This window comes from Alligator mississippiensis, chromosome 14 (genome assembly GCF_030867095.1).
Source record: "Alligator mississippiensis isolate rAllMis1 chromosome 14, rAllMis1, whole genome shotgun sequence".
NCBI classification, from domain to species: domain Eukaryota; kingdom Metazoa; phylum Chordata; order Crocodylia; family Alligatoridae; genus Alligator; species Alligator mississippiensis.
This window is the reverse complement of record NC_081837.1, coordinates 17,589,581-17,616,262: the sequence shown is the minus strand read 5'-3', so window position 1 is coordinate 17,616,262 and position 26,682 is coordinate 17,589,581. Positions and strand designations below refer to the sequence as shown.

At 50.4% G+C, this 26,682-nt stretch overlaps 1 protein-coding gene and 1 non-coding gene across 3 annotated transcripts; both read left to right on the top strand.

The window, feature by feature from the left end:
- Positions 1-98: 98 nt before the first annotated feature.
- LOC132244756 (uncharacterized) lies at positions 99-26,566 on the top strand. Of its 2 annotated transcripts, none has more exons than XM_059717174.1 (3): positions 99-2,253; positions 5,017-5,113; positions 24,154-26,566. In XM_059717174.1, exon 3 carries the CDS (start codon positions 24,231-24,233, stop codon positions 25,713-25,715), a length of 1,485 nt encoding a protein of 494 aa, XP_059573157.1. In that variant the 5' UTR covers positions 99-2,253; positions 5,017-5,113; positions 24,154-24,230; the 3' UTR covers positions 25,716-26,566. The 2 variants fall into 2 exon arrangements, with proteins under 2 accessions (XP_059573157.1, XP_059573156.1); XM_059717173.1 differs by having other exon boundaries at positions 5,017-5,125.
- LOC132245250 (U2 spliceosomal RNA) lies at positions 9,499-9,684 on the top strand. Its single transcript, XR_009457079.1, has one exon. It is a non-coding gene; the product is annotated as a U2 spliceosomal RNA (small nuclear RNA).
- Positions 26,567-26,682: the final 116 nt, after the last annotated feature.

Here is a 26,682-nt window from a genome sequence, read left to right as displayed (position 1 = left end):
TGGATCTGAGCGCTCGATTCCCAGAGCAGGGTGTGCGGGGGACAGATATATAGATCCAGACAGAACTGGATATATTTTTCATGCCTGTTAATGGGACTGATTTCAGAAATGCTCCAGTGAAGACATTAAGTAGGACTGGAATTGTCTCCTTGTTTCTCCAGCGCTTGACACTCCTCACTTCCCTCTCCAGCGCTCTGCGCCGTCTTCCCCAGGGCACTAAAGTTCCTGGTTATGCCTCTGGCTTTGCTTACACAAAAAATTGAACCAGTTTACCTCTGGTTTACTCAATCTGGTCAATTCAAGCTAGTGCACACCAATTCACAGGTGGTTTTCTTGGTGTAGCTTGTGTTGATAACTTTTTAAAACCAATTTTAATTAAATAGGCACAATATCTGGCTAGGTGAGGCCTGAAACATTATTTCCCACGCCCTTTGCATAGTCATGCATGCACATAGGAAAAGAAAGGAGAAAGTGCTTGATGAAGTTACGGAACCACTTTGATTTCGGTTAATTTACTACATATCTGCTCCCTGACATAGGAAGTTGCTTGGCTTACCTTTCTAGTAGGATCTATTCATTTAGCAATAGCAGTTATAATTATGCTTTAAAAATACTTACAGTAAAATCTGATTTCACATGCTCCTGCATTTTGGGGGGAGGGGAAAAATCTTGACTAGAAAGTCTCACTTCTTGAATGAAACTTTCCGTGCTTCAAAGCTAAACAGAATTATTGAAAACTAGGGTTGGAAGGGACCCCAGGAGGTCACCTAGTCTAATGCCCTGCTTGAAGCAGGACTACCCCCAACTACATCACCCCACCAAGGCTTTTAACATTTCCAGGTGAACATAAGTAATAGGTTTAGATGCCAAAAATGAGTCCAGTAAGGCAGTTATTTTAGTACTGTAGTGTATATGAATCATTGTGTTCCTGTGAACTTGAACGTGTAGGAAGAATTATATTTGTCAATCTTCTTTTGTTAAATAGAAACCAAAAGACTTATCTAGGCAGAATTGTGGTGGGGGATATTTATTCCAGTTTTTGCTATAATTTTAAGTCTTCCAATCTGAATGTTGTATCACTGGGATTTTTACCTTTAAATGGGTAAAGTATTGTCATGAAATACTGTATGATGCACACCCAAAGAGAAAGTACAATGTATTTTAAGGTTGGGAAATTATATTAGAGCAAATAGAAGCAAAAGTGTCTAGCCAAACCAATAATTACCCTTCCATGAATACTAGATTCTGTTTCTCACCTGTCTAAACGCTTTCCTCTGGTGAGATAGTATCATCTTTTTACATTAATCTTAGGATTTAGTATGGGAGATTTTAAAAATTGCTCTTCTGTGTAAAGTTAAGACTAACAGTCCTGATTTCCTCAATGCTGGAAAAAGCCCCTCTTCTTCCTGATTTACATACTTAGAAATGTGTTTCTGTTTTAACACTGATTGATGGAGGTTGGGTGTTTTGCTTTTGTTTTGGCGAGTCTCTGCTTTTACATTGGTACGTGGTATCATAAGTGGTAGGTGATTTCCCTTGTGGAGTGGGGGGTGGGGTTCCAAAGAGGAAATCATCCACTATGAATACAGAGTACTGAATCAAGCCCAAAGCAAAGTCAATGAAAAGACTCCCATTCATCTCAGTGTCAATTGGATTGGATCCTTAAAATGGCTTTTCTTGGGGAAACAAGAAAGTTTAAAAATAGATTAAAAACAAAAAACAAGACGGCTTAAAAATAGAATGAAAAGTTTTGACTTTTAAGCTGCTAGTTCAGGTCTAGTAAAGGCTGGTAGGGAATAAAAGTCGTAACTGTTTGGGAACCTTTTGGCCTTTTTGAAGATAGGCTAGTATGATTTGTGGTGGAAAAGCATCAAACCCTACTTTCCAGCTTTTCTTGTGCTGTTTTCAAGGTTGCTTTGAAGACTGTTTGTTGGCTCTGTTAATATCTTTGGAAATGGTGATTTGTATTGGACATGGAACTTTTGTAACTCTTGGAAAGGATTTCTAAATGTATTGTCTACAGAACTAACCGTGGGTATTTTTAGAGTCCAAAATGTGAACTGATTCACTAATTGAGAAATTAACTGTTTTTTCCTTCTTCTTTCAGCGCTACAACTTGTTGTGAAGCAATTCCAGCTGCTCCACTTGTGCATATTTTCAAACAGGCAGGATCTTTTGAAGACGACACCTCACGTTATATTATTAAAATGGCTATCCATACAAGGCTGAGTGTAAAAATGAAAATGCTGACAGGTATTTCTTAATCTTTTGAGATTTTAACTAACATTTCATTCTTATTTATGTTTTATTAATTATCTCTGTAAGCAAATATAAATTGCTGTATTATGCATCTACTAGACAAGGGTTGCTCAATTTCCAGCCCCGGGGCCAAATGCAGCCCCATGGCTTGTGGGGCTCCCCATGGGTCTGGGGAATTGGCAGCAAGCGAGTGGTGGCCATGAACACAGCCTCCCCCCCACTTTCCCCTGCCAAATCCCCAAGCCCCAATACCTGCATGGCTGGTCTGAGCCAAGCTATGCCTCTTTCCCCCGTGGGCCTGGGCCACGTTCCCCCACTTTGGGATCAGGGTTGGACCGTGTCCCCTTCCTTTCCTGCAGGGCCGGGTTGGGCCAGGCCATGCACTCTTTCCCTCCCTACAGGGTCACCTGGCTAGCCTTCTTTCCCTCTTCACAAGGATGGGTCAAGCTCCTTTCCCCATCAGGGCTGTGTTGAAGCCAGTTTGTCCCCCACCTGGCCAGATGGTGCCCACCCACGTGCCAGAGCAGGAACACCTGGATCCAGCCCATGAATGTACTGGCCACTGACAGTCTGGCCTGCTGTGTAAAACTGTTGGGGCTGCACTGTACTATCGGTGGTCCATTAAACCAATTTTAAACAAACAAGTCATGGAATCACAGATTATGTGATCATAATTTTATCACTAATTTATATTTTCCTTTCAAAGGAAAAAATAGAAGTACTCTGTGACAGGCTCACAGCCACAGGGGCTGCCATGACACCCCTAGCGGCCTTGCTGCTCCTGCCTGGCTCCAGCTCTAATGTCACTCTCTCTTCATTGTTCACCAGCCGTGCCTCGCTCTTAATAGTACAGGTTGATTCAAGGAGGCTGCCAGCAGGCCTTAGAGCGAGCCCGAATCCAGTAAATTTCCACTGGGTCTGAGGCCCCATTGGCCTCTGTCCAGACATCCAACCTTGGTAGGTTCCTCTCGGCCTGACTACAGGTGCCCTACAGGGACCTAGCCTTAAGGGCAAACTGTGTGGTTCCTTTTCCTCCCCTACTCCACGCCCTAAGCCTCAGAGATGTTCTCCCTTTGATTTTCCTCCTTATACACTCTGGCCCCTTGAGCTCTCAGACCCCTCCCCCGCCCAGCCCTGGACACAGGTGGCTCTGGGCCTCTTGGACCTCGTGATCTGGGTCTCGGCCTTTTTTCAGTTCTGGGACCCCTCCCTGGGTCCCACCCTCAGCGTGAGGGCTCCTGGGATACTGGCTCTCTAAGCAAGCCTTGAGTCTGTACCCCCAGGGTTCAAGGCTAAACATAAATCAATAAGAAACATCACCGCCGTCTGGCAGACACCTCAGTCTTTAGAGGTGTAACATAAAGACCACTTGCCTGTAAACCCAGTCTTCCTCAGTCCAAGGAACTTGCCTCTGTTTCCAGACCTGTAGAGTTGTTCAGCCAAAATCCAGTTCCCTTCAGGGACCCTGGAGCCAGGAGTTCTGCACTGTGCAGTAGCTGGGGAGAAACGAACAGACTGGTGCAGACTCTGGGCTCATATAGCTCCAGCCTGAGCCCTCTTCCAGCCAGGTGAGGCCCTCATTAGCTCCCCCCTGCCCCCTAAAAGCAGCCTCTCAGGCTGCTTGCTCTCCTAAAGGATCAGGCACATCCCAGTGCCCTGCTACATATTCTGTATACTAGATAACCATGATAGATGATTACTGTGTTAATTATTTGTATGTCCTTCGATGAGGAGAGGTGACTATCCTGACTAAAGTTCTGTTGTAGCAGATGCTGTACAAATGCAAATAAAGACTTAGGGTGCGTGTAGATGAAATGAAAATTCCCGTTTATGTCGACGCAACTGCATTTGTCACTATGGCCTGTTTGTTACTTCTTATCCTGAAAAGATATAGTCTGAAAAAGCTCCATTTGTATTCGAAGGCCAAGTCTGTGTGTGCATAGTTTTCAACAAATGAGCTGTTAAACTCAGTAGGACTATTAGCGCATGAGGCTAAATGTATGCATAATCATTTGCAGAAGTGGGGTGTGAAACTGTAGTTTTACAAATACACAGCAAAGCTAAGGCAGGTCTTACCTTTAAAGCAGCTAATCAGTCTAGTATTATGACTTCATTTGCTTAGCTAGAGTAAACCAAACAAAGGAAATGAGACTTAATAGATACAGCATGGGATATTGGAGTTTTTACAGCTTAGTTTTATTTTGGAACAGTTTGTAGGCCGCATTAGCCCACTGATTGCACTGGTGGTTGTGCAAACACACATGAGCTTCATGCTGATAAATTACAATTTTAAGCCTTGGGACCGTTCTCTCTCTCTCTCTCTCGGTTGGAGGATTTGGACCAAAAAGGAAAAACACGGGGGGGGGGGGGGGGGGGGGGTGGACTTTGAGGAAGTGATTGAAGAGAACAAAATCTGAAAAACGATTCTGTAAGAATATCTTCTTTTACCACCTGTCATGATGTATAAATAGGCAAGAGGTCAGTTTGGCTTTTAAATTCAGGAGCAGTGTGTAGGTCTGGGATGAAAAAAAACACCCCATTTCTGACACCTGTTCCCTTATGTACTAAGCAAATTTGATTTAGAGAAAGAAGGGTTTTGTTTTTACTAAAACTGCACTTAACCTTGACCTGGCAATCGCATAGCATCATAGCTCTTAACTTATTTGAATATTTGATTACTGTAACTTAAAAAAAAATTAAACATCTAGGAATTAAGAACTGTAAAGTAATAGGTAGTGTGTTATTTTATCATCTCAGGTTCAAGCAGGACAGTTTCAGGAATGTATGACTTGAGAGAGGCAGCCAGACAGACAATCCAAATGCTTCAGTTGGCAGGATGAAGTGATATGCTAATGTAAGAGAAAAGGTGGGTGTACAATGGCAAGGAAATAAATACCCGTTAAAGAGGTGGGAGGTCTAGGACAGCGGTTCTCAACTTTTTTTGTACCGGGACCTATTTATGAAGATCAGTGGCCAGTGCTGACCTGCTTTCCCCCAGCCCTGCTAAAGGGAGCCCCCAGCTGCCCCTGTGCCATCCGGGCCAAAGTCCCGCAGTTCATGCGGATTTCAGCGGAGAGAGTCCGCTGTGGCAGCCCCCCCTGCCCTGGTCTGGGGCTGCCATGCCTCACCAGGCAGCCTGGTCGCGGTCCTTCCAGCCCGTCCCCCAGCAGCGTCTCCCAGTTGCTGTGCCCGTACAAGTATGAGCACCAGCTCAAGTGCCACCAGCCCAGCTATGCAGCTCCCCCGATGCCTCCCTCTCTTGCTGAAGGGGCAGGCGCCTACCCCTCCCGTCCCCCCTGCCCTGATGCAGCCTCGGCGCCCGGCTATCTTCCCCCATATCTGGCAGGTACCCATCCCCCCTGCCCCCCACACACACACACACACACACACAGATTGAGAGAGAGAGAGTCCCCAAGTCCCGGACCTCCAACCCCCACTGATCATACACTTAACTGCATCCAGCTATTGGTGCTTCTCCCAGGACCCTGCCTGGGTGCATGCAGGCCATGTGGATGTGTGTGCAGAGACACGTGTGCCTGCTACCTCCAGTCACCCAAAGCAGTGACTTGCAGGCAGGCTGGAATGAAGGTTATGTGTATGGGGAATGACAAGCTAGATGTGTGTGGAATTAAGGGCTAGCTCGGAAGAAGATGACGTTGGGAGAGATCGGGGGTGGAGGGGAAGAGGTGGATTCTTTGCTAGTGAGCTTTCCTGGGAGTCAGGCAGCGTGGGATAGCTAGAATCTTCCTGCTAGCCCTGCTGCAAGTGTTCGGATTCAATGCTTGCAAGCATAATATTGTTATAGCGTTTTGATGATAGCGTTAGAGCACGGGTGCTCAACCTCTGGTCCTTGAGCCAATTGCAGCCTGTGGAGCTATGATACCTGCGTACTGCTTGCATATGGATTGGGCACTGTCCATCCGTCTCACCAGACAAAAAGGTTGAGCACTCTTTGTTAAGAGTGGTGTTTTAGCTGTGATGATCCAGGAAGTATGCAAAAGGCAAGGATTTTTTGGGTGTGGTGACTTTTACTGGACCAACTGCATGGTTGGAATTAAATTACTCTTCAATGTCTTCATCAGCGACTTGGACGAGGGAGTGAAGTGTACTCTGTCCAAGTTTGCAGATAACACAAAACTGTGGGGAGGAGTGGACACGCCGGAGGGCAGGGAACAACTACAAGCAGACCTGGACAGGTTGGACAAATGGGCAGAAAACAACAGAATGCAGTTCAACAAGGGGAAATGCAAAGTGCTGCGCCTAGGGAGGAAAAATCTCCAGCATACCTACTGCCTGGGAAATGACCTGCTTGGTGGCACGGAAGCGGAAAGGGATCTCGGAGTCCTAGTAGACTCCAAGATGAACATGAGTCGGCAGTGTGACGGAGCCATTAGAAAAGCCAATGGCACTTTATCGTGCATCAGCAGATGCATGACGAATAGGTCCAAGGAGGTGATACTTCCCCTCTATCGGGCGCTGGTCAGACCGCAGTTGGAGTACTGCGTGCAATTCTGGGCGCCACACTTCAAGAGGGATGCGGATAACCTGGAGAGTCCAGAGATGGGCCACTCGTATGGTTAAGGGCTTGCGGACCAAGCCCTACGAGGAGAGACTAGAGAACCTGGACCTTTTCAGCCTCTGCAAGAGAAGGTTGAGAGGCGACCTTGTGGCTGCCTGTAAGTTCACCACGGGGGCACAGAAGGGAATTGGTGAGGATTTATTCACCAAGGCGCCCCCAGGGGTTACAAGAAACAATGGCCACAAGGTAGCAGAGAGCAGATTTAGATTGGACATCAGGAAGAATTTCTTCACAGTTCGAGTGGCCAAGGTCTGGAACGGGCTCCCAAGGGAGGTGGTGCTCTCCCCTACCCTGGGGGTCTTCAAGAGGAGGTTAGATGGGCATCTAGCTGGGGTCATCTGAACCCAGCACGCTTTCCTGCCTATGCAGGGGGTTGGACTCGATCTATTGAGGTCCCTTCCGACCCGAACATCTATGAATCTATGAACTGTTGTTATTTTTGTTGCTGTGGTTGTGACGTTTGCTGGCAGGTCCTGAACTGACGAGTTCTGCGAAGCTTCGAGGCCCCCAAAAGTCAGTTTCTGAACTGGCGTTATCGCCGACAGCGCTGAGCATTTCACGGGCCCCGCTTACCGTGCTGGCAATGCTACGGTATTTGCAGCATACAGGGAGACTGACAGGCTCGCGTTCTGTTGAAGACTTCTGACTGTCAGTTTCAGCCGTGTATTTAACGTGCACTTTGTTGACACCGCCTTCCAGCAAGCGCAGGGTCCCTGTGTGGGGTCGGTCCCTTGCTCGAGTCGCGCGTGCTCCTGGAGGAAGTAGGGCCGGGCAGAGGAGAGGGCGGGCGGCCAGAGGCACGTCCCCTTGCCAGGGGAGGGTTCAAGTCAGGATGTCGTCATCACGTTGGGGCGTTGCGCTGCCTTCATTCAGATCCTCCGTGTCTCTGTCTCCGTCTCGTCTCTTCTCCTCACGCAGCCAGCCAGGAGGCGAGAGGCGGGGAAGCGTTGAGGGGGTAGGAATCTTTGGGATACACGAGCGAGGGAGACGCCAGTGCCGAGGGCGGTGTTGCGAGAGGGATTTCTCCCCAGGTTGCTGGGCCCAGAGGCTGCTCGTGACAGCCGAGAGACAAGGGGCCTTTTCCAAAGGGGAGCAGCAGCTCCGTCGGGACGGTGGGGTGTGAGCATGCTGAGAACGCCTCAAATGAGGCAAAGCAGAGGCTCCGCGCCCCAAACTGGAACGGAGCTGCCACCTTCAAGTTGTTCTCGGCTCGTGCCTGCACAACTGTTAAGCGTGTTCGCTCAGCGCTCGCTCTGTGCGATTAAGTGCATTTGCACGCAACAGGGATGTCCACTGACACAAATTGTGTGTCAGTGGACATCCCTGTTGCGTGCAAGTGCACTTAATCGCACAGTGTGTGCACAGAAACAGAGAAGCGCAATCACTTGCAACCCTGTTCTTGTTGTTAGCTGTAAGCTAGCTGAGAACAACTAAGACGAAGCAAAGGAGAGGCGCCGCAGCCGAAACTGGAAAGAAAAGTTTTGCTCTGTCTGTTTCAGTCGCCCGCAGCTCCTTCACAGGCAACGATTAAAGGTGTTCCTGTTCAAATACCGGTGGGTGGGCTCGCACTCAGTGATTAACGGGTGTTCAAGCACAACTGAAGCACCATCACACTCTCACAGGCAACAATTAAGGGTGTTCCTGTTCAAATACAACCGGGTGGGCTCACACTCAGTGATTAACGGGAGTTCAAGCACAACTGAAGCACAATCACACTCTCACAGGCAACAATTAAGGGTGTTCCTGTTCAAATACCAGTGGGTGGGCTCACACTCAGTGATTAACGGGTGTTCAAGCACAACTGCAGACATTCACACTCTCACAGGCAACAATTAAGGGTGTTCCTGTTCGAATACAACCGGGTGGGCTCACACTCAGTGATGAAGGGTGTTCAACCACAACTGAAGTACATTCACACTGATGCATGAATGTGACGAACATCCACTAAGCACGGTGGCACCGACCAGTGAAGCGCATTGCCCCTCAGGGATTAGAGCCTGTTCCCCCTCAGGGATCAGCAGCTGCCCTTTTGATCCCTGCCCCTTTGACAAGGGCTCCCAGTGTACCCGTGTCTGCTCAGGGGGTTGCTGCTGCTGGCAAGAGCAGGGCTGGAGGAACGCCCCGCGAAACAGGAGAGGGTTAAAGCGAGACGCTGTCGTCATCGCGCTCGCTCGGGCTTTGAGCAAATCATCTCTCACCTCATGGCCAGCGAGGAAGAGGCGAGAGGCAGGGCAGTGTTGAGAGGGCATGAATGGGGGGGCCTTTGGGCTATGGGGGGGGGTGGGAGGGGGGCGCTTCGGGCCTGTTGGGCACGAGATATTGCGGAAGGACTTTTCCGTGTGGGTTTGTGGCGCCAGAAGCTGCAGGTGACGCTTGTGAGCGGAGGGGCCTCCATGGCAGCTTGCGGTGTGTTTGGGGAGGCTGCCCGTGGGGGCCCCGAGGTTTCCACGGGGTTCAGGGTATCGCTTCTTGGCCTTTTGGCTAAGATCAAGTGTAGTCCCCTCCCCACTCCCCTCTCCCCTTACCCCCGGGCTTAGTTGGCTAACTTTGTATCGCATGTAACCTAGGTGCGTTCCCAACCTCACCCCCATCCTTCTATTGTTAGTCCCTCGCCCGGGCGTTCTGTATTTCCCTATCGGCTTTGTCATCTTTTTTTGGATTTACCATCCTTACCATTTACTGATAAAAGTCAATCTGTTCTTATCAGTTTAATATCTGATATGTCCTCGATGTGAGGACTTTATATTAAATGGATTTTTGGAATTGGGAGATGGACTCGGAGCTTGCTCCATCCACTCCACGCATCGGCCTGGTATTGCAGTGCCTCCAGGAGCGGTGCACCTCCCCTCGGGGAGAACTTGCTGCTGTCAAAAAGTAGATCTTGTCGCTTCTTCAGAGACGTTTGGGGGGGGGCTGGTGCTAGGCAGGGACCCCTAGTAGTCTGGCAGGCGAGCTACTACTTGTCCGAAGCTTTCAAGAGGGCGGGTTGGCTGTCTGTCTGGAGGGAAGCGGTCCCTCTGCCTGTACCTGGATGGAGAATGCGGGCAGCAGCGTGCAGCTGAGGAGGGTGTCAGGGGCAGCCTGCTTGGTGACCCCCTGCGAACAGCTCTGTTGCAGCGGAAATCCTCTGTCACAGCAGAAATTGTGGGCTTTAGGATGCCAGAAAGCTGTGGATGTTGTCATCACGCTGTTATGAAGCAAAACGAACTAAACTGAACACAGGCGGTACGGTACGTCTCAGAGATCAGATGCGAGCCAGAACTGAAAGCTGGAAGGCCTGGGAAGAGCCAGAGGCCGCCACAAAACCAAGGCGAGGCTTCTGGAGCACTATGCGCTACACACCAAAAGCACTGTTCTAGTGGTTGGGTGTGAACAACTGAGAGGCTCCACACCCGGAACTGAAAAGGCTTGGCTCCATTTAAATTGTCCTCGACTCCTTCACAGGCAACAACACCTCTCAGTTGTTCACAGCTAGTTCACACCCAACAACTAGAACAACGCTTTTGCATATGGCCACCAGCCATGAGGCGCCAGGCACGCTGTTGTAGGGGGCAGTCTTGAATATGAGCCTTTGGCCAGGAGGTGGGGTTTGTGCATCTCCCCTGCCCACGGAGGGCACTCCTTCCTCCCACTGCACCGTCCATCTTCCCCTGCTCAAAGGCCACGCGACGACAAAACTATGCATGCACTCACCACGTAGTTGGTGTGTGGCGCATAGTGACTAGCTAAAAAACAGACTTGTTTTTAGCTAGTCACTCAGCTAATACATTCTGATTTTTTTTTTGAACTGTTACTTGAAAGCAAAAGTGAACGTGACTAATTACTAACAGTTAAGCATACACTAGTAGGTATACATTCTTGTCTTCATAAGAGTAAGCAGACACACCCAAACCCGATATACTTAAGGTAGTTGTGAGGTCCAGGAAGTGTACAAGAGGCAAGGATTGGTGTGGGTGATATCTTTTATTAGACCAACGGCATGGTTGGAATAGATTAGTCAAGCTTTCAAATGCAATGCATCCTTCAAGATATCACCCACAAAAACCCTTGTCTCTCACATACCTCCTGGATCATCACAGCTACAACATCATTCCAACAGCAGGAGAACCAATGATTTTTTTGGTGATGTCTTTCATCAGACCAACTCTATAGCTGTGAGAGCTGTTAGATAAGCTTTCAGACATCAAGTGTCTTTCCTCAAGTCCAAAAAACCTTGCCCAACAGCTCTCCCAACTATACTAAAGAGAGCACAAGAAATCCTTGCCTCCGACTCCATGTAAATGCAAACAGTCTGCTTGGAGGCACAGAGGAAAACTGTGAACTAGGTGTGAAGAGGAATGATCATTATAGGATGCAAGAAATGCAGTAAAATAGTTCAAGCACCATGCAGGCTTACCCAGAGACATCAACATTTTTCACATACTGCAATACCTGCTATTTGAATATGAAGCTCAAAAGATGAACACCAAAGCCTGGTTCCTACTAATCACAAGTTTATTGCCATGGCAAACAAAAGCGCAAAATAGTTCTACATGGTAAAATATACAGTCCTCTGCAGAGGGAATAGGCCCACTAGCACTATCAAAAGATGTTCATTAGCACACTGCAGGCTACATGAAAAGTACCAACTTCTATTTAATACAGTTTTTCCAGACAAGACAAAAGCACTAGCAGGCTGAAGAGGACAATTACTGCATTCCCTTCTGTGATAAAGACAAAGGTAGGAATTAGACCCAATACAGAACAGTTAACTATTAGACATTACCGCAGCCTCAGAACATGTTATTTCCAGTTTTAAATTACAGTCTGAGATGAGGAGACTGACAGAGAATTAGAGGCAGTGAACTGGCCAATGTGCTGCAATAGCCAATTAGAAGGGTAATCAGCTTATACTGGCAAATACGAAGGGGACATTAAGGCAGTTAACATTTTATTTCAATTAAAACTTCCACAACTGACACTTCAGGTCCCAATGAAAAACTGCATCTTATAAGATAGACTGTTTTTCTTTCCCCAAACACAAGGCCTAAAAATATTCCCTAATCGTCACTAAAAATGTCCTTGATTCCTGATCAGAATTATCTTGGTATACTATACCATTTCAGGTTTCTAGTTGGGGGGAATACTATGAAACAAAAATATGGTTCAGTGGTAAACTGTGCAGCGATCCTGAAATACATTATGCCAGCTTTACTTTGTGGGGGAGAAACCCAACAGCTCCATAGCTAAAGCAAGCCAAAATACCAAAACTTCTAATTCAGTGACTCTCCACCAAGGTGACTTGAGCTCCTCTGAAGGCAGCCATAGGGTGCCACACAATCACCCTTAGTGCCGGCAGACAGGAAAATAGGATTCAGAAGTAGGGGTCTACCAAATTCAAGATTTTCGCAGAAACCATGACTCTGGTAGGCGTCTTGTGAAAAAGCCCAAGCTGAAAACCTGGCAGCAAGCAGGGCTGTGGGGAGGGGACGGAGGGAGCTGAAAACGGGCTGGAAGCCCCGTGTCACGGCGGGGTCCTCGCGGAGGGCCGTGACCTCCTTAAGGTCCCTCGCTCCGTGTCAGGCCGGCCCAAGGCACCCTCTAATTCTCGCCCGCCACATCTTGCTGGAAAATGTAATAGGGAGGCTGCCTATGACTCCCTGGGCACAGCTACTCGGGACCTCTGTCCCCGCGGTTCTCCCGGACCCCCTGGGGGTCTCCTGATACAACGGGTGCTTCCTAGGCACCCCAGCCTTATGGGCTATGCGTGGCTCCTACCAGCCCCTAATACCACGCCCCAAGCCTCGCAGATGTAATAGACGTCGGTATGTCTGCAGGCCCGCTTCCCGGGCCTCCTCTATGATCTAGCCCACTCTGGGCTTTCTCTAGTACCCAGCCTCTCACTGGGACTCTCGTCCAGCCCACTCTGGGCCTCCCCTGACGGCGTGGTCCCGCTCAGGGACTCCCTAGCGGGCCCCCGGTCCTTCCCGCCAACCGCACGGGTACCCTCTCCGATACGGGCTCACCGCGCTGCTACTCCCCGTCGTCGCGGGGGCAACCGCAGCGCCTTGCCTCTGTCTGAGGGGTGTTGCCGCACTAGCCTGCGGCCGGGCTCGCTATGCCCGTCTCGGGCTCCTCACTACGGCCCCGCTCTAGGGCTGGGGTCTATGCACCCCGCAAGTGATGCCCTTGCTGGCCTCCGCTGTGCCTGTCCTGGGCTCCCTAATATGGCGCTCCCCCTCTTTGGGGCTCGCCGTGCCCCCACGGGGCTTCTCAATGAAAATCGCCCCTCGCTCTGGGGCTGGGGTCTATGTACCCCGCACGCGATCCGGGGTCTATGTCCCCCGTCTGCAACCTACTGGTCGCGCCCGCGACCCGCTGGCCGCGCTCCTCGCCGCCAGTTGCTCCCGCACTGGCGTGCAAGCTGCGCCTTCTTCACTGGCGCTGTGAAAATAATGCGCCCTCTTGGCGCTAGGGCACCCCACACTCTCTGGGGTCCCTATGAGGACACTGCGCCCTCTTATGAGGGCAATGCACCCTCCTGCGCTAGGGCTCCCCACACTCTCTGGGGTCCCTATATGAGGTACCTATACGGTACCTAGTATTGAGGCCTCCTCCAACCCCTACAGCCTCACCCAAGCCTCCGGGTGTAATATCACAACGTCAAAGCAAAACCACAAGCCCCTAGGCTGTAACCCAAACGCAAACTCAAGCCGTCCGGCTGTAACTCCAAACACAACCCAAAGCCGCCCGGCTATAACTTAACATCGTGGCTTAACCTTCGCTCGAGCGGTACTTGCTGTTAGCCTCGGGAGCTCCTGCCTCTCTGGCTGCTGGCAGAGAACTGCTAGCCTGGCTTCGGCCCTGGGCTTTATAAGGGCCAGGCCCTGCCCCCTGCTGGCCAGCTGGCTCCCCTTAGTTGCTCCGGCAACCCGCAGCTGTGCTCAACTGGCTCTGCCAGGGCTCTCTCCCTGGCAGTTTCCCCTCTCTAGGAGCAGGCACCGAGGTGCCCTGCGACACCCTGGTCCTGGGGGGAGTGAGGGGGGAAGCAGGGGCAGGCTGGACTGAGAGTTTCTCTGCAGAGCATGACAGGCCCCTCCCACGTCTCCAGTTGGCTGAGGGGCCCTGGAAGCCCTGCCCCTCGCTGGAGATTGAGAGAGGGCCATGGGTTGGGACTCCCAGGGCCCCTCAGCCAGAGGTGTGGGGGGGCCTGCCATGTGCCACCGTGAAAATGGCGACCGCCACTGCACTCGCATCGCAGAGTCGGGGGGAAGCCCCTGTGAACGAGGTAGGCCCCACATTCATAAGGTAAAGTCAGAGATTTCAAGCAGGAATTCAATATTAAAGACGTTCTGACCTGCCCTGGCTTTTCTGAGTTGGTTGCAACAGAAAAATTGCCATTATTTTTCTGTAGTTAAAAAAAAAAAGGTAGAAGCTAAGACCTGGAATTTTCCAAGCCAGGTCTTCAGTCTAAAAAGCGGAGGAACACAGTACTAATTAAGAGCTGATTATGAAAAGTCTTTAGGAGGAAAATTTGGAGAAAGAGCAGCACAAGAACTACAACTTTGACAAACAGGATGTTAACATGCAAGCCAAGCGTCTGTTTAATTCGCATTTTTACTTGAAAGGTTATAAGAAAAGTTCCTACACACCAAAGAGCTACTCAGCACAGCTCACAAAGACATGCACAAGGACCCAGAGGGACGGCCTTCCATCTTCAGCTCCCTCTGTGCAAAAACGAAGTTTCTTTCCTACCCGTGGGGACTTTTTACCGTCTTGTACCACCTACACTTTCCCCAGAGCCTAATGAAGGGACTTTGATCCCGAAAGCCTGCAGAAAAGGACAGTTTTCTTGCCATTTTCCAGTTGGTCTAATAAAAGGTATCATTTTGGAACCCAGAGTTCTAGTTTTTTGTATATAAGAAAAGTTAGCAACTTTGCAGTCATATATGAAAGCCTAGAGCTACAATAAGAGACCTTGTGATTTGCACCACTTAGCAGCACTGTGAGCGATCATATAAATTAGAGGTGCACTGATACCTTGGTCTCATATCGGATCGGTACCAGTACCAAGAAAATTCGCTGTATCGGATATCGGGCCCAATGGGGCTGATAATTTGGCTGATAAATGCCTGTGCTGTGCGCAGTCACAGCACAGCACTCAGGAAGCAAGAAGCGCATCTGGCAGCGTGGAGAGCTGCCTTCAGCTGGCAAGTCCGGTGTGGTGGAAGGGGAGGGAAGCGGCATGTGGGGGGCAGATCAAGGCTCTCGCTGGTGATGGAGGGGGCGGGGGCAGGTGCTGTCCAGGCGGGGTGGAGAGGGGGAGCTGCAGCTTGTGGTGGGGGGAGGTGGCTCCCACTGCTACTTGCACTCTGGGAGGGCACGGGGGGGAGGGGGTGCCCCTTGGATCTGTGCACGGCAGGGTGGGCTGCAGCCGGGGCTGCGTGGAGCTCTTCTCGGTGGAGGCTGGGCTCGGAGAGGGCGCCGGTGGCATTGGGAGGATGCTGCATCCACCCCAAATTTCACCACCGCTGTGCTCCCAGTGCCACCGCTGCCAGCAGCCCAACGCAGCCCCGGGTTTTCCTGGTGCGTGGGTGGAGGTGGGGCGTTGAGCCAGGGCTGCACCGAGTGGCTGGCGGTGGTGGCGCTGGAAGCAGAGCCCTGGCAAAATTTGGGCTGAATGCAGCATCCTCCCAGCGCTGCCGGCACCCACTCCAAGCCTAGCCCCTGCCGAGAAGAGCCCCACGCGGTCCTGGCTGCAGCCTGCCCCGTCCCACACAGATCCAGGGGGGCACATGTCCCCCCGGTGCCTTCCCGGGTTGCAAGCAGCGGTGACAGCCGGCCCCCCATCACAAGCTGTGGCTCCGTCCCCTCCACCCTGCTTGGGCAGCACCTCCCTCTGCCTCCTCCCTCACCACAGGCGGGGTTGATCTGCACCCCCGCCACGCCCCTTCCCCTTCTCCTTCCACTTCCCCTTCCACCAGACCGGACTTAACCAGCTGGAGGTAGCTGTATCGGAAACCAGATCGGTATCAGCCAATATGCCTCCTTAAATATCAGCTATCGATATCGGCCCCAGAAATCTCTATCGGTGCGCCCCTAATATAAATTCATAACTTTTAAAAAGTATTTTAAAGGTAGTATTTGGTTATTGTCCCAAATTTCACTAAGGTTTTAATAAACATAAGAGTATCTTACTACTCAGAAAGAGCTTAACTAATTTCCTTTTTCTCTAAAAGCTGTAAAATGATCAGCAATTCATAAAAAAGCACAAGTTTCTGGGCAAAGCCTTCAAAAGCCAGAACGACACTGCATGTTGTGTTAGAGTTTGATTGAGTATGTCAGGAACTCAGCTAAAATGTCTTTATTAAATCCAAAAGCCAAAAGCAAATACATAGTGACTTCAAGCCGGTAGTTTTCAACCTTTTTTTTAGTAAGTGTACCCCCGGCAGCCCCCTTTTTAAAAAGTGTACCCCCAGGGGGGTGGGAGCAGCCAGATGCAGAGCAGGTGGGGGTGGCGAGCGGTCAGACGTGGCGGGGGGGTGGCAAGGGCCAGACACAGAGCAGGGGCACGGTGAGTGGCAGAGCAGCGGCAGTGCAGCTTCTGTGGGCCCTGCTCTCACGCTGCCCTGGCCCTGTGCTCCTGTGAGGCAGCAGGTGTGCTACAACTGCGCCCGCCCCTGTATATTCCCTGGGACCTTTCAAATTACCTCCAGAGGTAGGCAACACCTGCCTTAAGCAAATGCTCTAAAACACTGACAAAGAAAGTTTTGCGTTTCAAAGCTTGTCTAACTTATTTCCAACCATTCAGTTGGTCCAGTAAAAGTGATCACACCCAAAAATCCTTGCCTCTTGCATACTTCCTGAATCACCACAGGTAGAACATAACTCTAAACACACGGGTGCTCAAACCACGGGGTGCTCAAACATCACTCTAAACAACGGCACGCCAGGGCCCCATCCATCTGTGCAGAGGGAGGCAGGGGGCACGCCAGCCCCAAGACGGCGCAGACAGGGGGCTTTGTCAGCCTCAACCCGAGCCCAAGGGCCTTGACAAGGCCCCACCACAGCGGCCGGTTGGGGGTGTGCCCATCCCCATGGCAATCCCATGGAAGGAAGAATGGCCAGGCGCCAAACCAGCCACGCAGGGGAAGAAGGCAAAGCGCCATAAGAAGAAGTGCAAAGGCCTGAACGTAGGACAGAACAGTCTCTTGCACCGCTACGGGCTTGGGACCAACTGGCTAAGCAGCAGCTCCACAGAAAAGGACCTGGGGGTTACGGTGGACAAGAAGCTGAATAGGTGCCAACACTGTGCGCTTGTTGCCAAGAAGGCTAACAGCATACTGGGTTGCATTAGTAGGAGTGTTGTCAGCACTGAGGGAAGTCACTATTCCCCACTTTTCTGCACTGGTGAGGTTACATGTGGAGTGCTGTGTTCAGTTTTGTGCCCCCTGTCAGGAGGTGATGTGACTCCACCAGATTGCTGTTTGAGACATTAAGTGACATGGCTACCTGTGAGTGACATTCGGTGACGCAGTGGCGGAGGAATGTGACCTTAAGAGGCACCATCATGCGGACAATGCGTGATCGCTTATAGCCTAACCGATCAGAAGTTACCCCTAGAGCGTGGCTGGCTGGACCAGCATGCTGAGGCCTCCAGAATGTTCCATCAAGGGGGGACCCTGATTGGCTAGGGAGTTTATAAAGGGGACTGCGCGCCTCGGCGTGGGGTCCCCAGACGCTCCCAGACTCCGGTCCTTGGGATCTGATCTCAAAGACAGCCTGATCCCCTGTCTTGCGGTCTGGACAGACCCCTCGGCTTCTAGCTAGATTTCTAGCGTAGGCTGCTGCAGCTTACAGTTAGACCACACGCAATCCGGAACGCCCTGGGTGTTGCCCAGCCAGGCATCCTACTTGTACTGCTATTACTTTCGGCTGCAGTCGACCTCCACGACTACACCTTACTTGTCACTCGCCGCCACCATCATTTGCTCGTCTTTTCTACCCGCACCACGTCGTCTGTATCCACCTGCTACTGTAAATAGTCCTTGTAGTTAGTTCCCGTATTCACCAAGTTACTTCAACTCGTTAATCGTCTTGTTGGCTTGTAAGCAAACTTATAACTTTTCTTCACCTACCGTTTGTCTCAGTGTCGCGCTCATTCTCTCTCTCTCCCGTACACCTGGCATCCCCGAGCGTGTCTGGGTTGGTGTCGCTACCCAGTGCCCCACTCGACACGCAACTGCGGCCGCTTCCCAAGCACCATCCGGGAATCGTGGCCCACGTGGCGACGAGGATGGGATCGCCGAAGGAGCGAGAGAGGAATAATACCCGAGCCCAGCAGTGAGGTATCGACCTTATGATAAAGTACAAGACGTAATTCCTTTTATAACGTGGAAAGAAATCGCCGAAAACAAAGATAAAGACCCCAGACGAGAGAATACGGGCGATGCATTAAATATGTAAAACAGAGTAGCGGCCGTGCCACGCCGTCGGACAGATTCAATTGCCCCACTCTCCGTGAGGAGAGCAGAGAGAGTGAAATCCTAACGGAGCTCAGGGAACAATTAGAGAAACAGGGGCGAGAGTCCTCCCGGTGCAGATGTGGAGGAGAAAAACAGAAAAAAGGAAAAGTTATCAATATAATGTTTAGAACAATAACTGAGCTCTTAAGACTTGCAGCGAACCCAGCCGGTGACATCGAGGCCTTGGCCCAAGATGTCGCCGACAAGAATGCAAAACTTGCAAGGTTAAAGTCTCAAAATGGCGGCGACGCTGAGGAGAAAAACACGGTTGGCGAAGAAAAGGCGCGAAAAAACCTAACGGACGTTGCAGCCGGTAAGGAAGGCGCAGCTCACAAGATGGGAGGGGTAAGTGACATCACCCCAGGAGGGGAGGAGAACACCGGCCCCCTAGCGCCCCCCACCGTCTTACCGGGAAACGTAGGGAATGATGCTTCGGCGCCCCCTACGGTGTTAATAAAGGGATCAATCACCGACCCTCTAGCGCCACCTCCCCCACCGCCACCATACAAAATCCCCTCAGCATACCCCAGTCTTCCCCAGAAGGCCGACACCGCGAGTGCCCCCACCTTCCAAGTACATCCAATCGCCACAGTCACAACAACGGTGGAGGGTGAGGTAACCCGGACGGTTGCAGTCTACCGGACCCGGACAAGGGGGGAGATGCAAGATTTAATCAGGGAGACAAAAATCAGCCCGGAGGAGACCCCAGTAGTGTGGGTGGGGCGCCTCGTATTAAATCACGGAGGCGAATTACTCGACACGGAAGAGGCCTTTACTCTGATGAGACTGGAGCGGGGGAACACGCACGGACCAAACCCAAATTGCTAACAACTGGGTATGGCCGATACCAATAAGCGCAGTAGTAGTCCCGACCCTTTTAGCACAAATTCACAAGCGGCATGCAAACCCACCATCTCATCCGACGCCGCTGCAGTTGCTTTATTCCATAGCTGGCACGAGTTACCCGATATGGTACACAGAGGTACGGCCAGTGACGCTAGATGAGCGACAACGGCGAGAGTACTGGCCGCACCGTTGGTGCAGGGAACCAGGCAGAGCTCCCGTGGAGGCGGATGCGGTGAAAGCCTGCGCAGAACTGTACGGGGGACACCAAACCCCCTTGCTAAAGGTAACGCTACACACTTTGATAGGGAGCCCCATAGGGAACATCCTTACGGAATTACCAGACCTTACAAGGACCAGCAAAGTGGAGGCGGCCACGGCTAGTCCAATCATACAAGTAGCAGAGGGGCAGGAAAAGAAACGCCAATCCCCTAGGTCATCTCTAAAGATGTCCCCCAACGTTCAGTGGAAGGAGAGAACCCCGGAAGAAAAGGCTAGATTTGGGTTCCTTCTTAAAAATACTGGCCTCACACCGATACAACTACGAAAAATAGGAGATCAAGGCCAAAAGGAACTAGCTACCCGCATGGGATTCAAATATAAAAAATTGGATCCAGACAAGAGGACCCAACAAAAAAACGAGTAGCGGCCACTGAGGCGGGCACCGGCGGCCGCTTTAGTAGCGACGAGCGCCCGTATATAACTTTAACTATACAGAAATTAAGCAGTCGAGAGGAAACGTCTGTGCGCTTTTTACTAGACACCGGCGCACAAGTTAATGTTATTAAACCCGACGTCTATCATAAAAAAATGTCAAAAATAACATTCGTACAGGGGCTCCCTGCAGTTGCCAGTACTCCTGTGATAAGGTTTAAAGTCAATGGCAAGACCCTATCCGGGACCCTAGGGGGCATAAATATCTTAGGGGTCCCCGGAATTAAATCTTTGCGACTACAACAACATCTTATCTCAGCCCTACCATTAGAAATCCTGGAGACAGAGAGACACCGACCAATCGTTAAGAACCCGACGTCGTGGCGATACGAGCCGATAGCGACAAAAGAGCATCTACGGGCATCCATTGAGAAGCTGCTACAGAGCCTTATTAAACCCGACGTCTATCATAAAAAACTTTGGGGCAAAGCATCCACACCTGAGGACAGGCGGGTGATCCAGGCTGACCTGGACAGGCTCAGCAAGTGGGCGGATGAGAATCTGATGGTGTTCAACGCCGATAAATGCAAGGTTCTCCACCTTGGGAAAAAAAACCCGCAGCATCCTTATAGGCTCGGCAGTGCTATGTTGGTTAGCACTATGGAAGAAAGAGACTTGGGGGTCATCATTGACCACAAGATGAACATGAGCCTGCAATGCGATGCTGCGGCTAGTATAGCGACCAAAACGCTGGCTTGCATCCATAGATGCTTCTCAAGCAAATCCCGGGACGTCATTCTCCCCCTGTACTCGGCCTTAGTGAGGCTGCAGCTGGAGTACTGCGTCCAGTTTTGGGCTTCACAATTCAAAAAGGATGTGGAGAAGCTTGAGAGAGTCCAGAGAAGAGCCACGCGCATGATCAGAGGTCAGGGAAGCAGACCCTACGATGACAGGCTGAGAGCCCTGGGGCTCTTTAGCCTGGAAAAGCGCAGGCTCAGGGGTGATCTGATGGCCATCTACAAGTTTATCGGGGTGACCATCAGTATCTAGGGGAACATTTGTTCACCAGAGCACCCCAAGGGATGACGAGGACAAATGGTCACAAACTACTACAAGATCGTTTCAGGCTGGACATAAGGAAGAATTTCTTTACTGTCCGAGCCCCCAAGGTCTGGAACAGCCTGCCACCGGAGGTTGTTCAAGCGCCTTCACTGAACGCCTTCAAGATGAAACTGGATGCTTATCTTGCTGGGATCCTATGACCCCAGCTGACGTCCTGCCCTTTGGGCGGGGGGCTGGACTCGATGATCTTCCGAGGTCCCTTCCAGCCCTAAGGTCTATGAAATCTATGAAAAAATGTCAAAAATAATATTCGTACAGGGGCTCCCTGCAGTTGCCAGTACTCCTGTGATAAGGTTTAAAGTCAATGGCAAGACCCTATCTGGGACCCTAGGGGGCATAAATATCTTAGGGGTCCCCGGAATTAAATCTTTGCGACTACAACAACATCTTATCTCAGCCCTACCATTAGAAATCCTGGAGATGGAGAGACACCGACCAATCGTTAAGAACCCGACGTCGTGGCGATACGAGCCGATAGCGACAAAAGAGCATCTACGGGCATCCATTGAGAAGCTGCTACAGAGCCTTCAACATCACGGCTGTATAACAGAGGTGAAATCTTCCACTTACCTCTCACCCGGGTGGGGCATACCAAAGCCCGGGAGGCCATCAGAGGCCCGGCTAGTGGTTGATTACCGGCAGGCCAACCGCCGATGCGCCTTACTGCAAATGCCTGCAAATCATAGGATCAAAGAAATCATAAAAGACATTACAAAGGCCCAGGCGGGGGGTGAATGGTGGGCAGTAACATTAGATTTAAAAGATATGTTTTATTCAGTCCCAATGACAGACGACCAAGGAATATTAAATATGTGTGTCGGTGGCAAGATATACGGATGGAATGTATGCCCACAAGGATACCAAAACTCCCCAGCTCTTGCAACTGCTATGATGAATAACAGCATCCACTCTTTCAGAAACATCTATGCAGGCACACAAGAAATCAACATCTGGACCCATGTAGACGATGTAGCAATAATGGGACGTCCCCGGGAAGCCGTACACCAAGCAGCCACGAACCTAAGGGCCCATCTGTGGAGGGAAGGTTGGAAGATAAACGACGAGAAGTCTATGAACGAACCAGCTAACAGCTTCACGTTCCTGGGGACTCATTTTGAAGGTCAGTACCGTTCGGGTACTACACATAACACTATGCTTACATATACAAAACGACCAAAGACCAAGGCTGATTTTCAAGCCCGGCTGGGACACCTAAATTGGCTCCGAAATTATGTAACACCTCCACATCTTAAAGTGGTACAGCGTATTCAACAACAGCTCCGGAAAAAGCCTAGGAATTGAAAGCCATGGACGAATTATGACCAGAGGGCTCTAGAATCAGTACTAACTGAGGTGACTAACACTCGCCTGACGGTGCCGTCAGAAAACGCTCCTCTAAACGTCTACGTAGGGTTCACAGAAGAACACATTTGGGCCACTGCTAGAAACACCGAGGCCGAACACCCAGCGTACACGGGTCGCCGCACCCTGCAAGAGCATCAGCATAGATATGGGTGCCTAGCAAAGGCCATGTTGGCTACCCAACTGGTAGAACACTTAGCTCCATACACGGGAACTCTGATTGCACCGGGAGGGTCACTCTTAACATCGTTAAACCCTGGCAAAATCCACCCAGAGTATCCGGGGACTGCGAAGACATGGTGCGCAGTAGTACTGAGATTTCATTACTACTGGTCAGGATGGAGAGTTTTAGAGGGAGATTTACCCCCGAGTGAAGACGAAGAGTCCCTCATGCCTAAGTTATACGGGACAACGGAACCAGGTTGGGTGGCATCAGATGGGACCTCAAGAGAAAACGGGGCTTACGGATTTTATTGTAAGCCCTGCCAACTCACTAAAATCTATAACACACATAACAGTGAATCAGTTCAGGCGACGGAGCCGAGGGGATTCCACCTAGCCCTCGAGCACATTCGAGGCTGCCGTGATAACACCTTGCCAGTTCCTGTAATTACAGTTGATTCCGAGTACATCTATAGAATCATGACCAAAACCGCTAGGGCTACAGAGCATCTACAAATCTGGGAGGACATCAGAGAAACCCTGCTACAGCTCGAGACATTACCACTGATAAAACACACCCGGTCGCACCGGGGGGACACAGACCCAGCACATCAGGTCACTGATCAAGCTCTTGCACAAAGAGTAGTATCGAGATGTACAGAAGCGGTCCAATCAATCCAAATGAGTAATAAGAATAGTCAAGGTACAGTGGACGACCAATTATTCTTAAAGTGGCTTCATGAATTCTGGGGGCATCCCAGTGCTGCCAGAGCCCGAATCCGATGGCAATTAGATGCGGAGAAGGGGCCTAATACAAAACGTTGGCGAGAAATAGTGCAGGCATGCCCCACCTGCGCTAAAGAAAAACCGAGACAACATAGACACAAATATGGAGCTTTCAACACCGAGTACTTCTCACCGGGAAAAACCTGGCAGATTGATATATTAGGCCCCCTACCAGAGGCGAAAATACCTAACAAGGGCTTAGCTATAGTAGACCTAGGAACAAGACAGCTCCTTGTCCTCCCGCTCACAAAAACAACTGCAATAAAGGTCCAAGACAGTTTAATAAATGCACGCGCTCGTTGGCAAGTGCCAGCTGAAATACATTCAGATGGAGGGCCGCCTTTCACCTCTAAAGTTATTGAGCAATTTGCGGCCAAACATAATATCAGTTGGCATCACCATTTACGATACCATCCCCAATCCAACGGGGTAGTTGAGAGGCATATCGGCCTCTATAAGGAGAACCTACGCCTACGGGGCAATGGTAGTTACAAAAATTGGATCAAATTCAATGATGAAGTCCTAATCTCACTAAACAAAGTCAAAGATTTATGGCAGGAAAGACCAGCGGTTACACCACCTACTTGGAAACCTTGCTACAACGAAAAAGAAAGAGTATGGCTAGCAGTACCCACGGCCATAACAACGCGACCGACGCCTCTCCCTGGGACAGTTGAAAAAACAGGAAGTTATCCTAATACTTACTTTATTTCCCTAACAGCAGCCACACCGCCACGCACCATCCTGGCCCACCATAATTGGTTGAGCCGAAGGAGTTAGGGGGAGGGTTTCCCAATTAATAATCGGGCGCAACATTGTGTATATATATATATATATATATATATACACATTTATACTAATTAGGTGATGTTTTCTTTTCAGATACCTCCTATTTTAATGGGCAAGTCATCCCCAGCCTGTCGTCTAGCAGCCTGCCTGGGGTCGCCAATAGTGCAAGGATGGTGACAACTTTCACCACCATCCACCTGTTCCTGCTCCTAACTCAAGCAACACCAGAGCCGAGCGCTGAGGAGGACCCGCTACATCGGAACTCTGTGCTCCGGATGATTGAAATCTGGGCGAATGCCACCGGCCCGCATCCAGAGGGGGTAACCGCTTGCATCCCGAAGCCTGCAGCAATCGAGGACAATGTTCTAGAGGCGTATGTTACTCCCCTTAATATCGCAAAATGGTTTTCAGAGGTACGAGGACCATTGTGCGGAACCTCTATTTGTAGAGTCAGTGGTCCCATACCTTGCCCAGGTTGCCAAGTAGTTTCTTTTCCCGACTATACACGCATAAGAGGGAATAAAATGGCGGCGTACTACTGGCCGTCAGGTCAGATAACGGAGAAAAACATCTCTAGCCTAAACTGTAGGAGTTGGGGACTAGGGAGTAACAAAGCAGAGCCAACTGATTGTCATCGTATCCCCTGGGGGGCTCGAAAGTGGGGCACCGACGAAGATCAAGTGCAATTCCTACCATGGCAAGCCCATAGTCTCCAACCTTCATGGTTCCTTTTCCTTAATAGCACTCCCATGCCAGAGGGAGGGTGGAATGTAAGCAGAGGGGTAAATCTCACTATTTTCCACGGGACACATCAGCTGTTAAGTGCCTTCTTCCCATTGAGACAAGCGGAAGTGCGGCATTTAGAAAGCCGCAACCTAACGCACCCCTACTGCACACCTAAAATCCAGGCCCTTTGGTGCCGTAGAAAGGGGCTACCGACCAACGCACCCCGAGGACTCACGTGGGCATGTAACAACGATGTACTATATACTGCTCTACCTGCTCGCTTTGATGGGGCTTGCTTTATTGCCAGCGTAGAACTCCGCCCACCTCTTGCTACAAACACTTCCAACCCATACCCTCCCTGGTTCGCACACACTGAGGCCAGGGGAAAACGCTCCGCTACCACTTGGTCCAGAATGACCTATAGCCAACAAGTAGGCAAACGTTTTGAATGGGCAATGGAAGGGTTGTTCCTTTGGTATGTAGGAATCATGAGAGCTCGGGAGGCCATTGTAAAATTAGCAGAGGAAGTAGAAATAGGCTTCAATGCCACCAATGAAGCTCTATTCCTGCTAAACAAGCAGTTACAAGAAACCTCAGGGATGACTACGCAAAATCGACTTGCCCTCGATGCTATGTTACTTCATAATGGAGGAGCATGCAAATACCTAAATTTATCTGATGAGTATCGCTGTATTTCAATTCCTAATGTGACCGTACCGCTTACGGCTCAACTGGAGTTAATTAAAAAGGCCGCTAAAGGTGCTAATGCCATAGCGAAAGTAAGCAGTGGTTGGCCCGCGGACCTTTTTTTCCAGTTTTGGTGGGAGTTTTTCCTCGTTAGCAATGTGCATACTCGCCCCATTATTAACCCTGTGAATACCTCTATTCAGTTGTTTATTGTGTGTTTGCGTAGGATGTTGTGTCGTTGATTCAGTCAAAAAGAAAGCCACAACAATATCAGCCTTAGTCTACGCTCAAATACCTAATCCTTCCGAAGACAAGGACTTTGAGTATGTGTCTATGACCAGTATTAAATAAATTAATGATGTATTCGTGTTCAATCATATAACAATCTGGCAGTAGTCAAGGGGGCATGTCAGGAGGTGATGTGACTCCACCAGATTGCTGTTTGAGACATTAAGTGACATGGCTACCTGTGAGTGACATTCGGTGACGCAGTGGCGGAGGAATGTGACCTTAAGAGGCACCATCATGCGGACAATGCGTGATCGCTTATAGCCTAACCGATCAGAAGTTACCCCTAGAGCGTGGCTGGCTGGACCAGCATGCTGAGGCCTCCAGAATGTTCCATCAAGGGGGGACCCTGATTGGCTAGGGAGTTTATAAAGGGGACTGCGCGCCTCGGCGTGGGGTCCCCAGACGCTCCCAGACTCCGGTCCTTGGGATCTGATCTCAAAGACAGCCTGATCCCCTGTCTTGCGGTCTGGACAGACCCCTCGGCTTCTAGCTAGATTTCTAGCGTAGGCTGCTGCAGCTTATAGTTAGACCACACGCAATCCGGAACGCCCTGGGTGTTGCCCAGCCAGGCATCCTACTTGTACTGCTATTACTTTCGGCTGCAGTCGACCTCCACGACTACACCTTACTTGTCACTCGCCGCTACCATCATTTGTTCGTCTTTTCTACCCGCACCACATCGTCTGTATCCACCTGCTACTGTAAATAGTCCTTGTAATTAGTTCCTGTATTCACCAAGTTACTTCAACTCGTTAATCATCTTGTTGGCTTGTAAGTAAACTTATAACTTTTCTTCACCTACCATTTGTCTCAGTGTCGCGCTCATTCTCTCTCTCTCTCCCGTACACCTGGCATCCCTGAGCGTGTCTGGGTTGATGTCGCTACCCAGTGCCCCACTCGACACGCAACTGCGGCCGC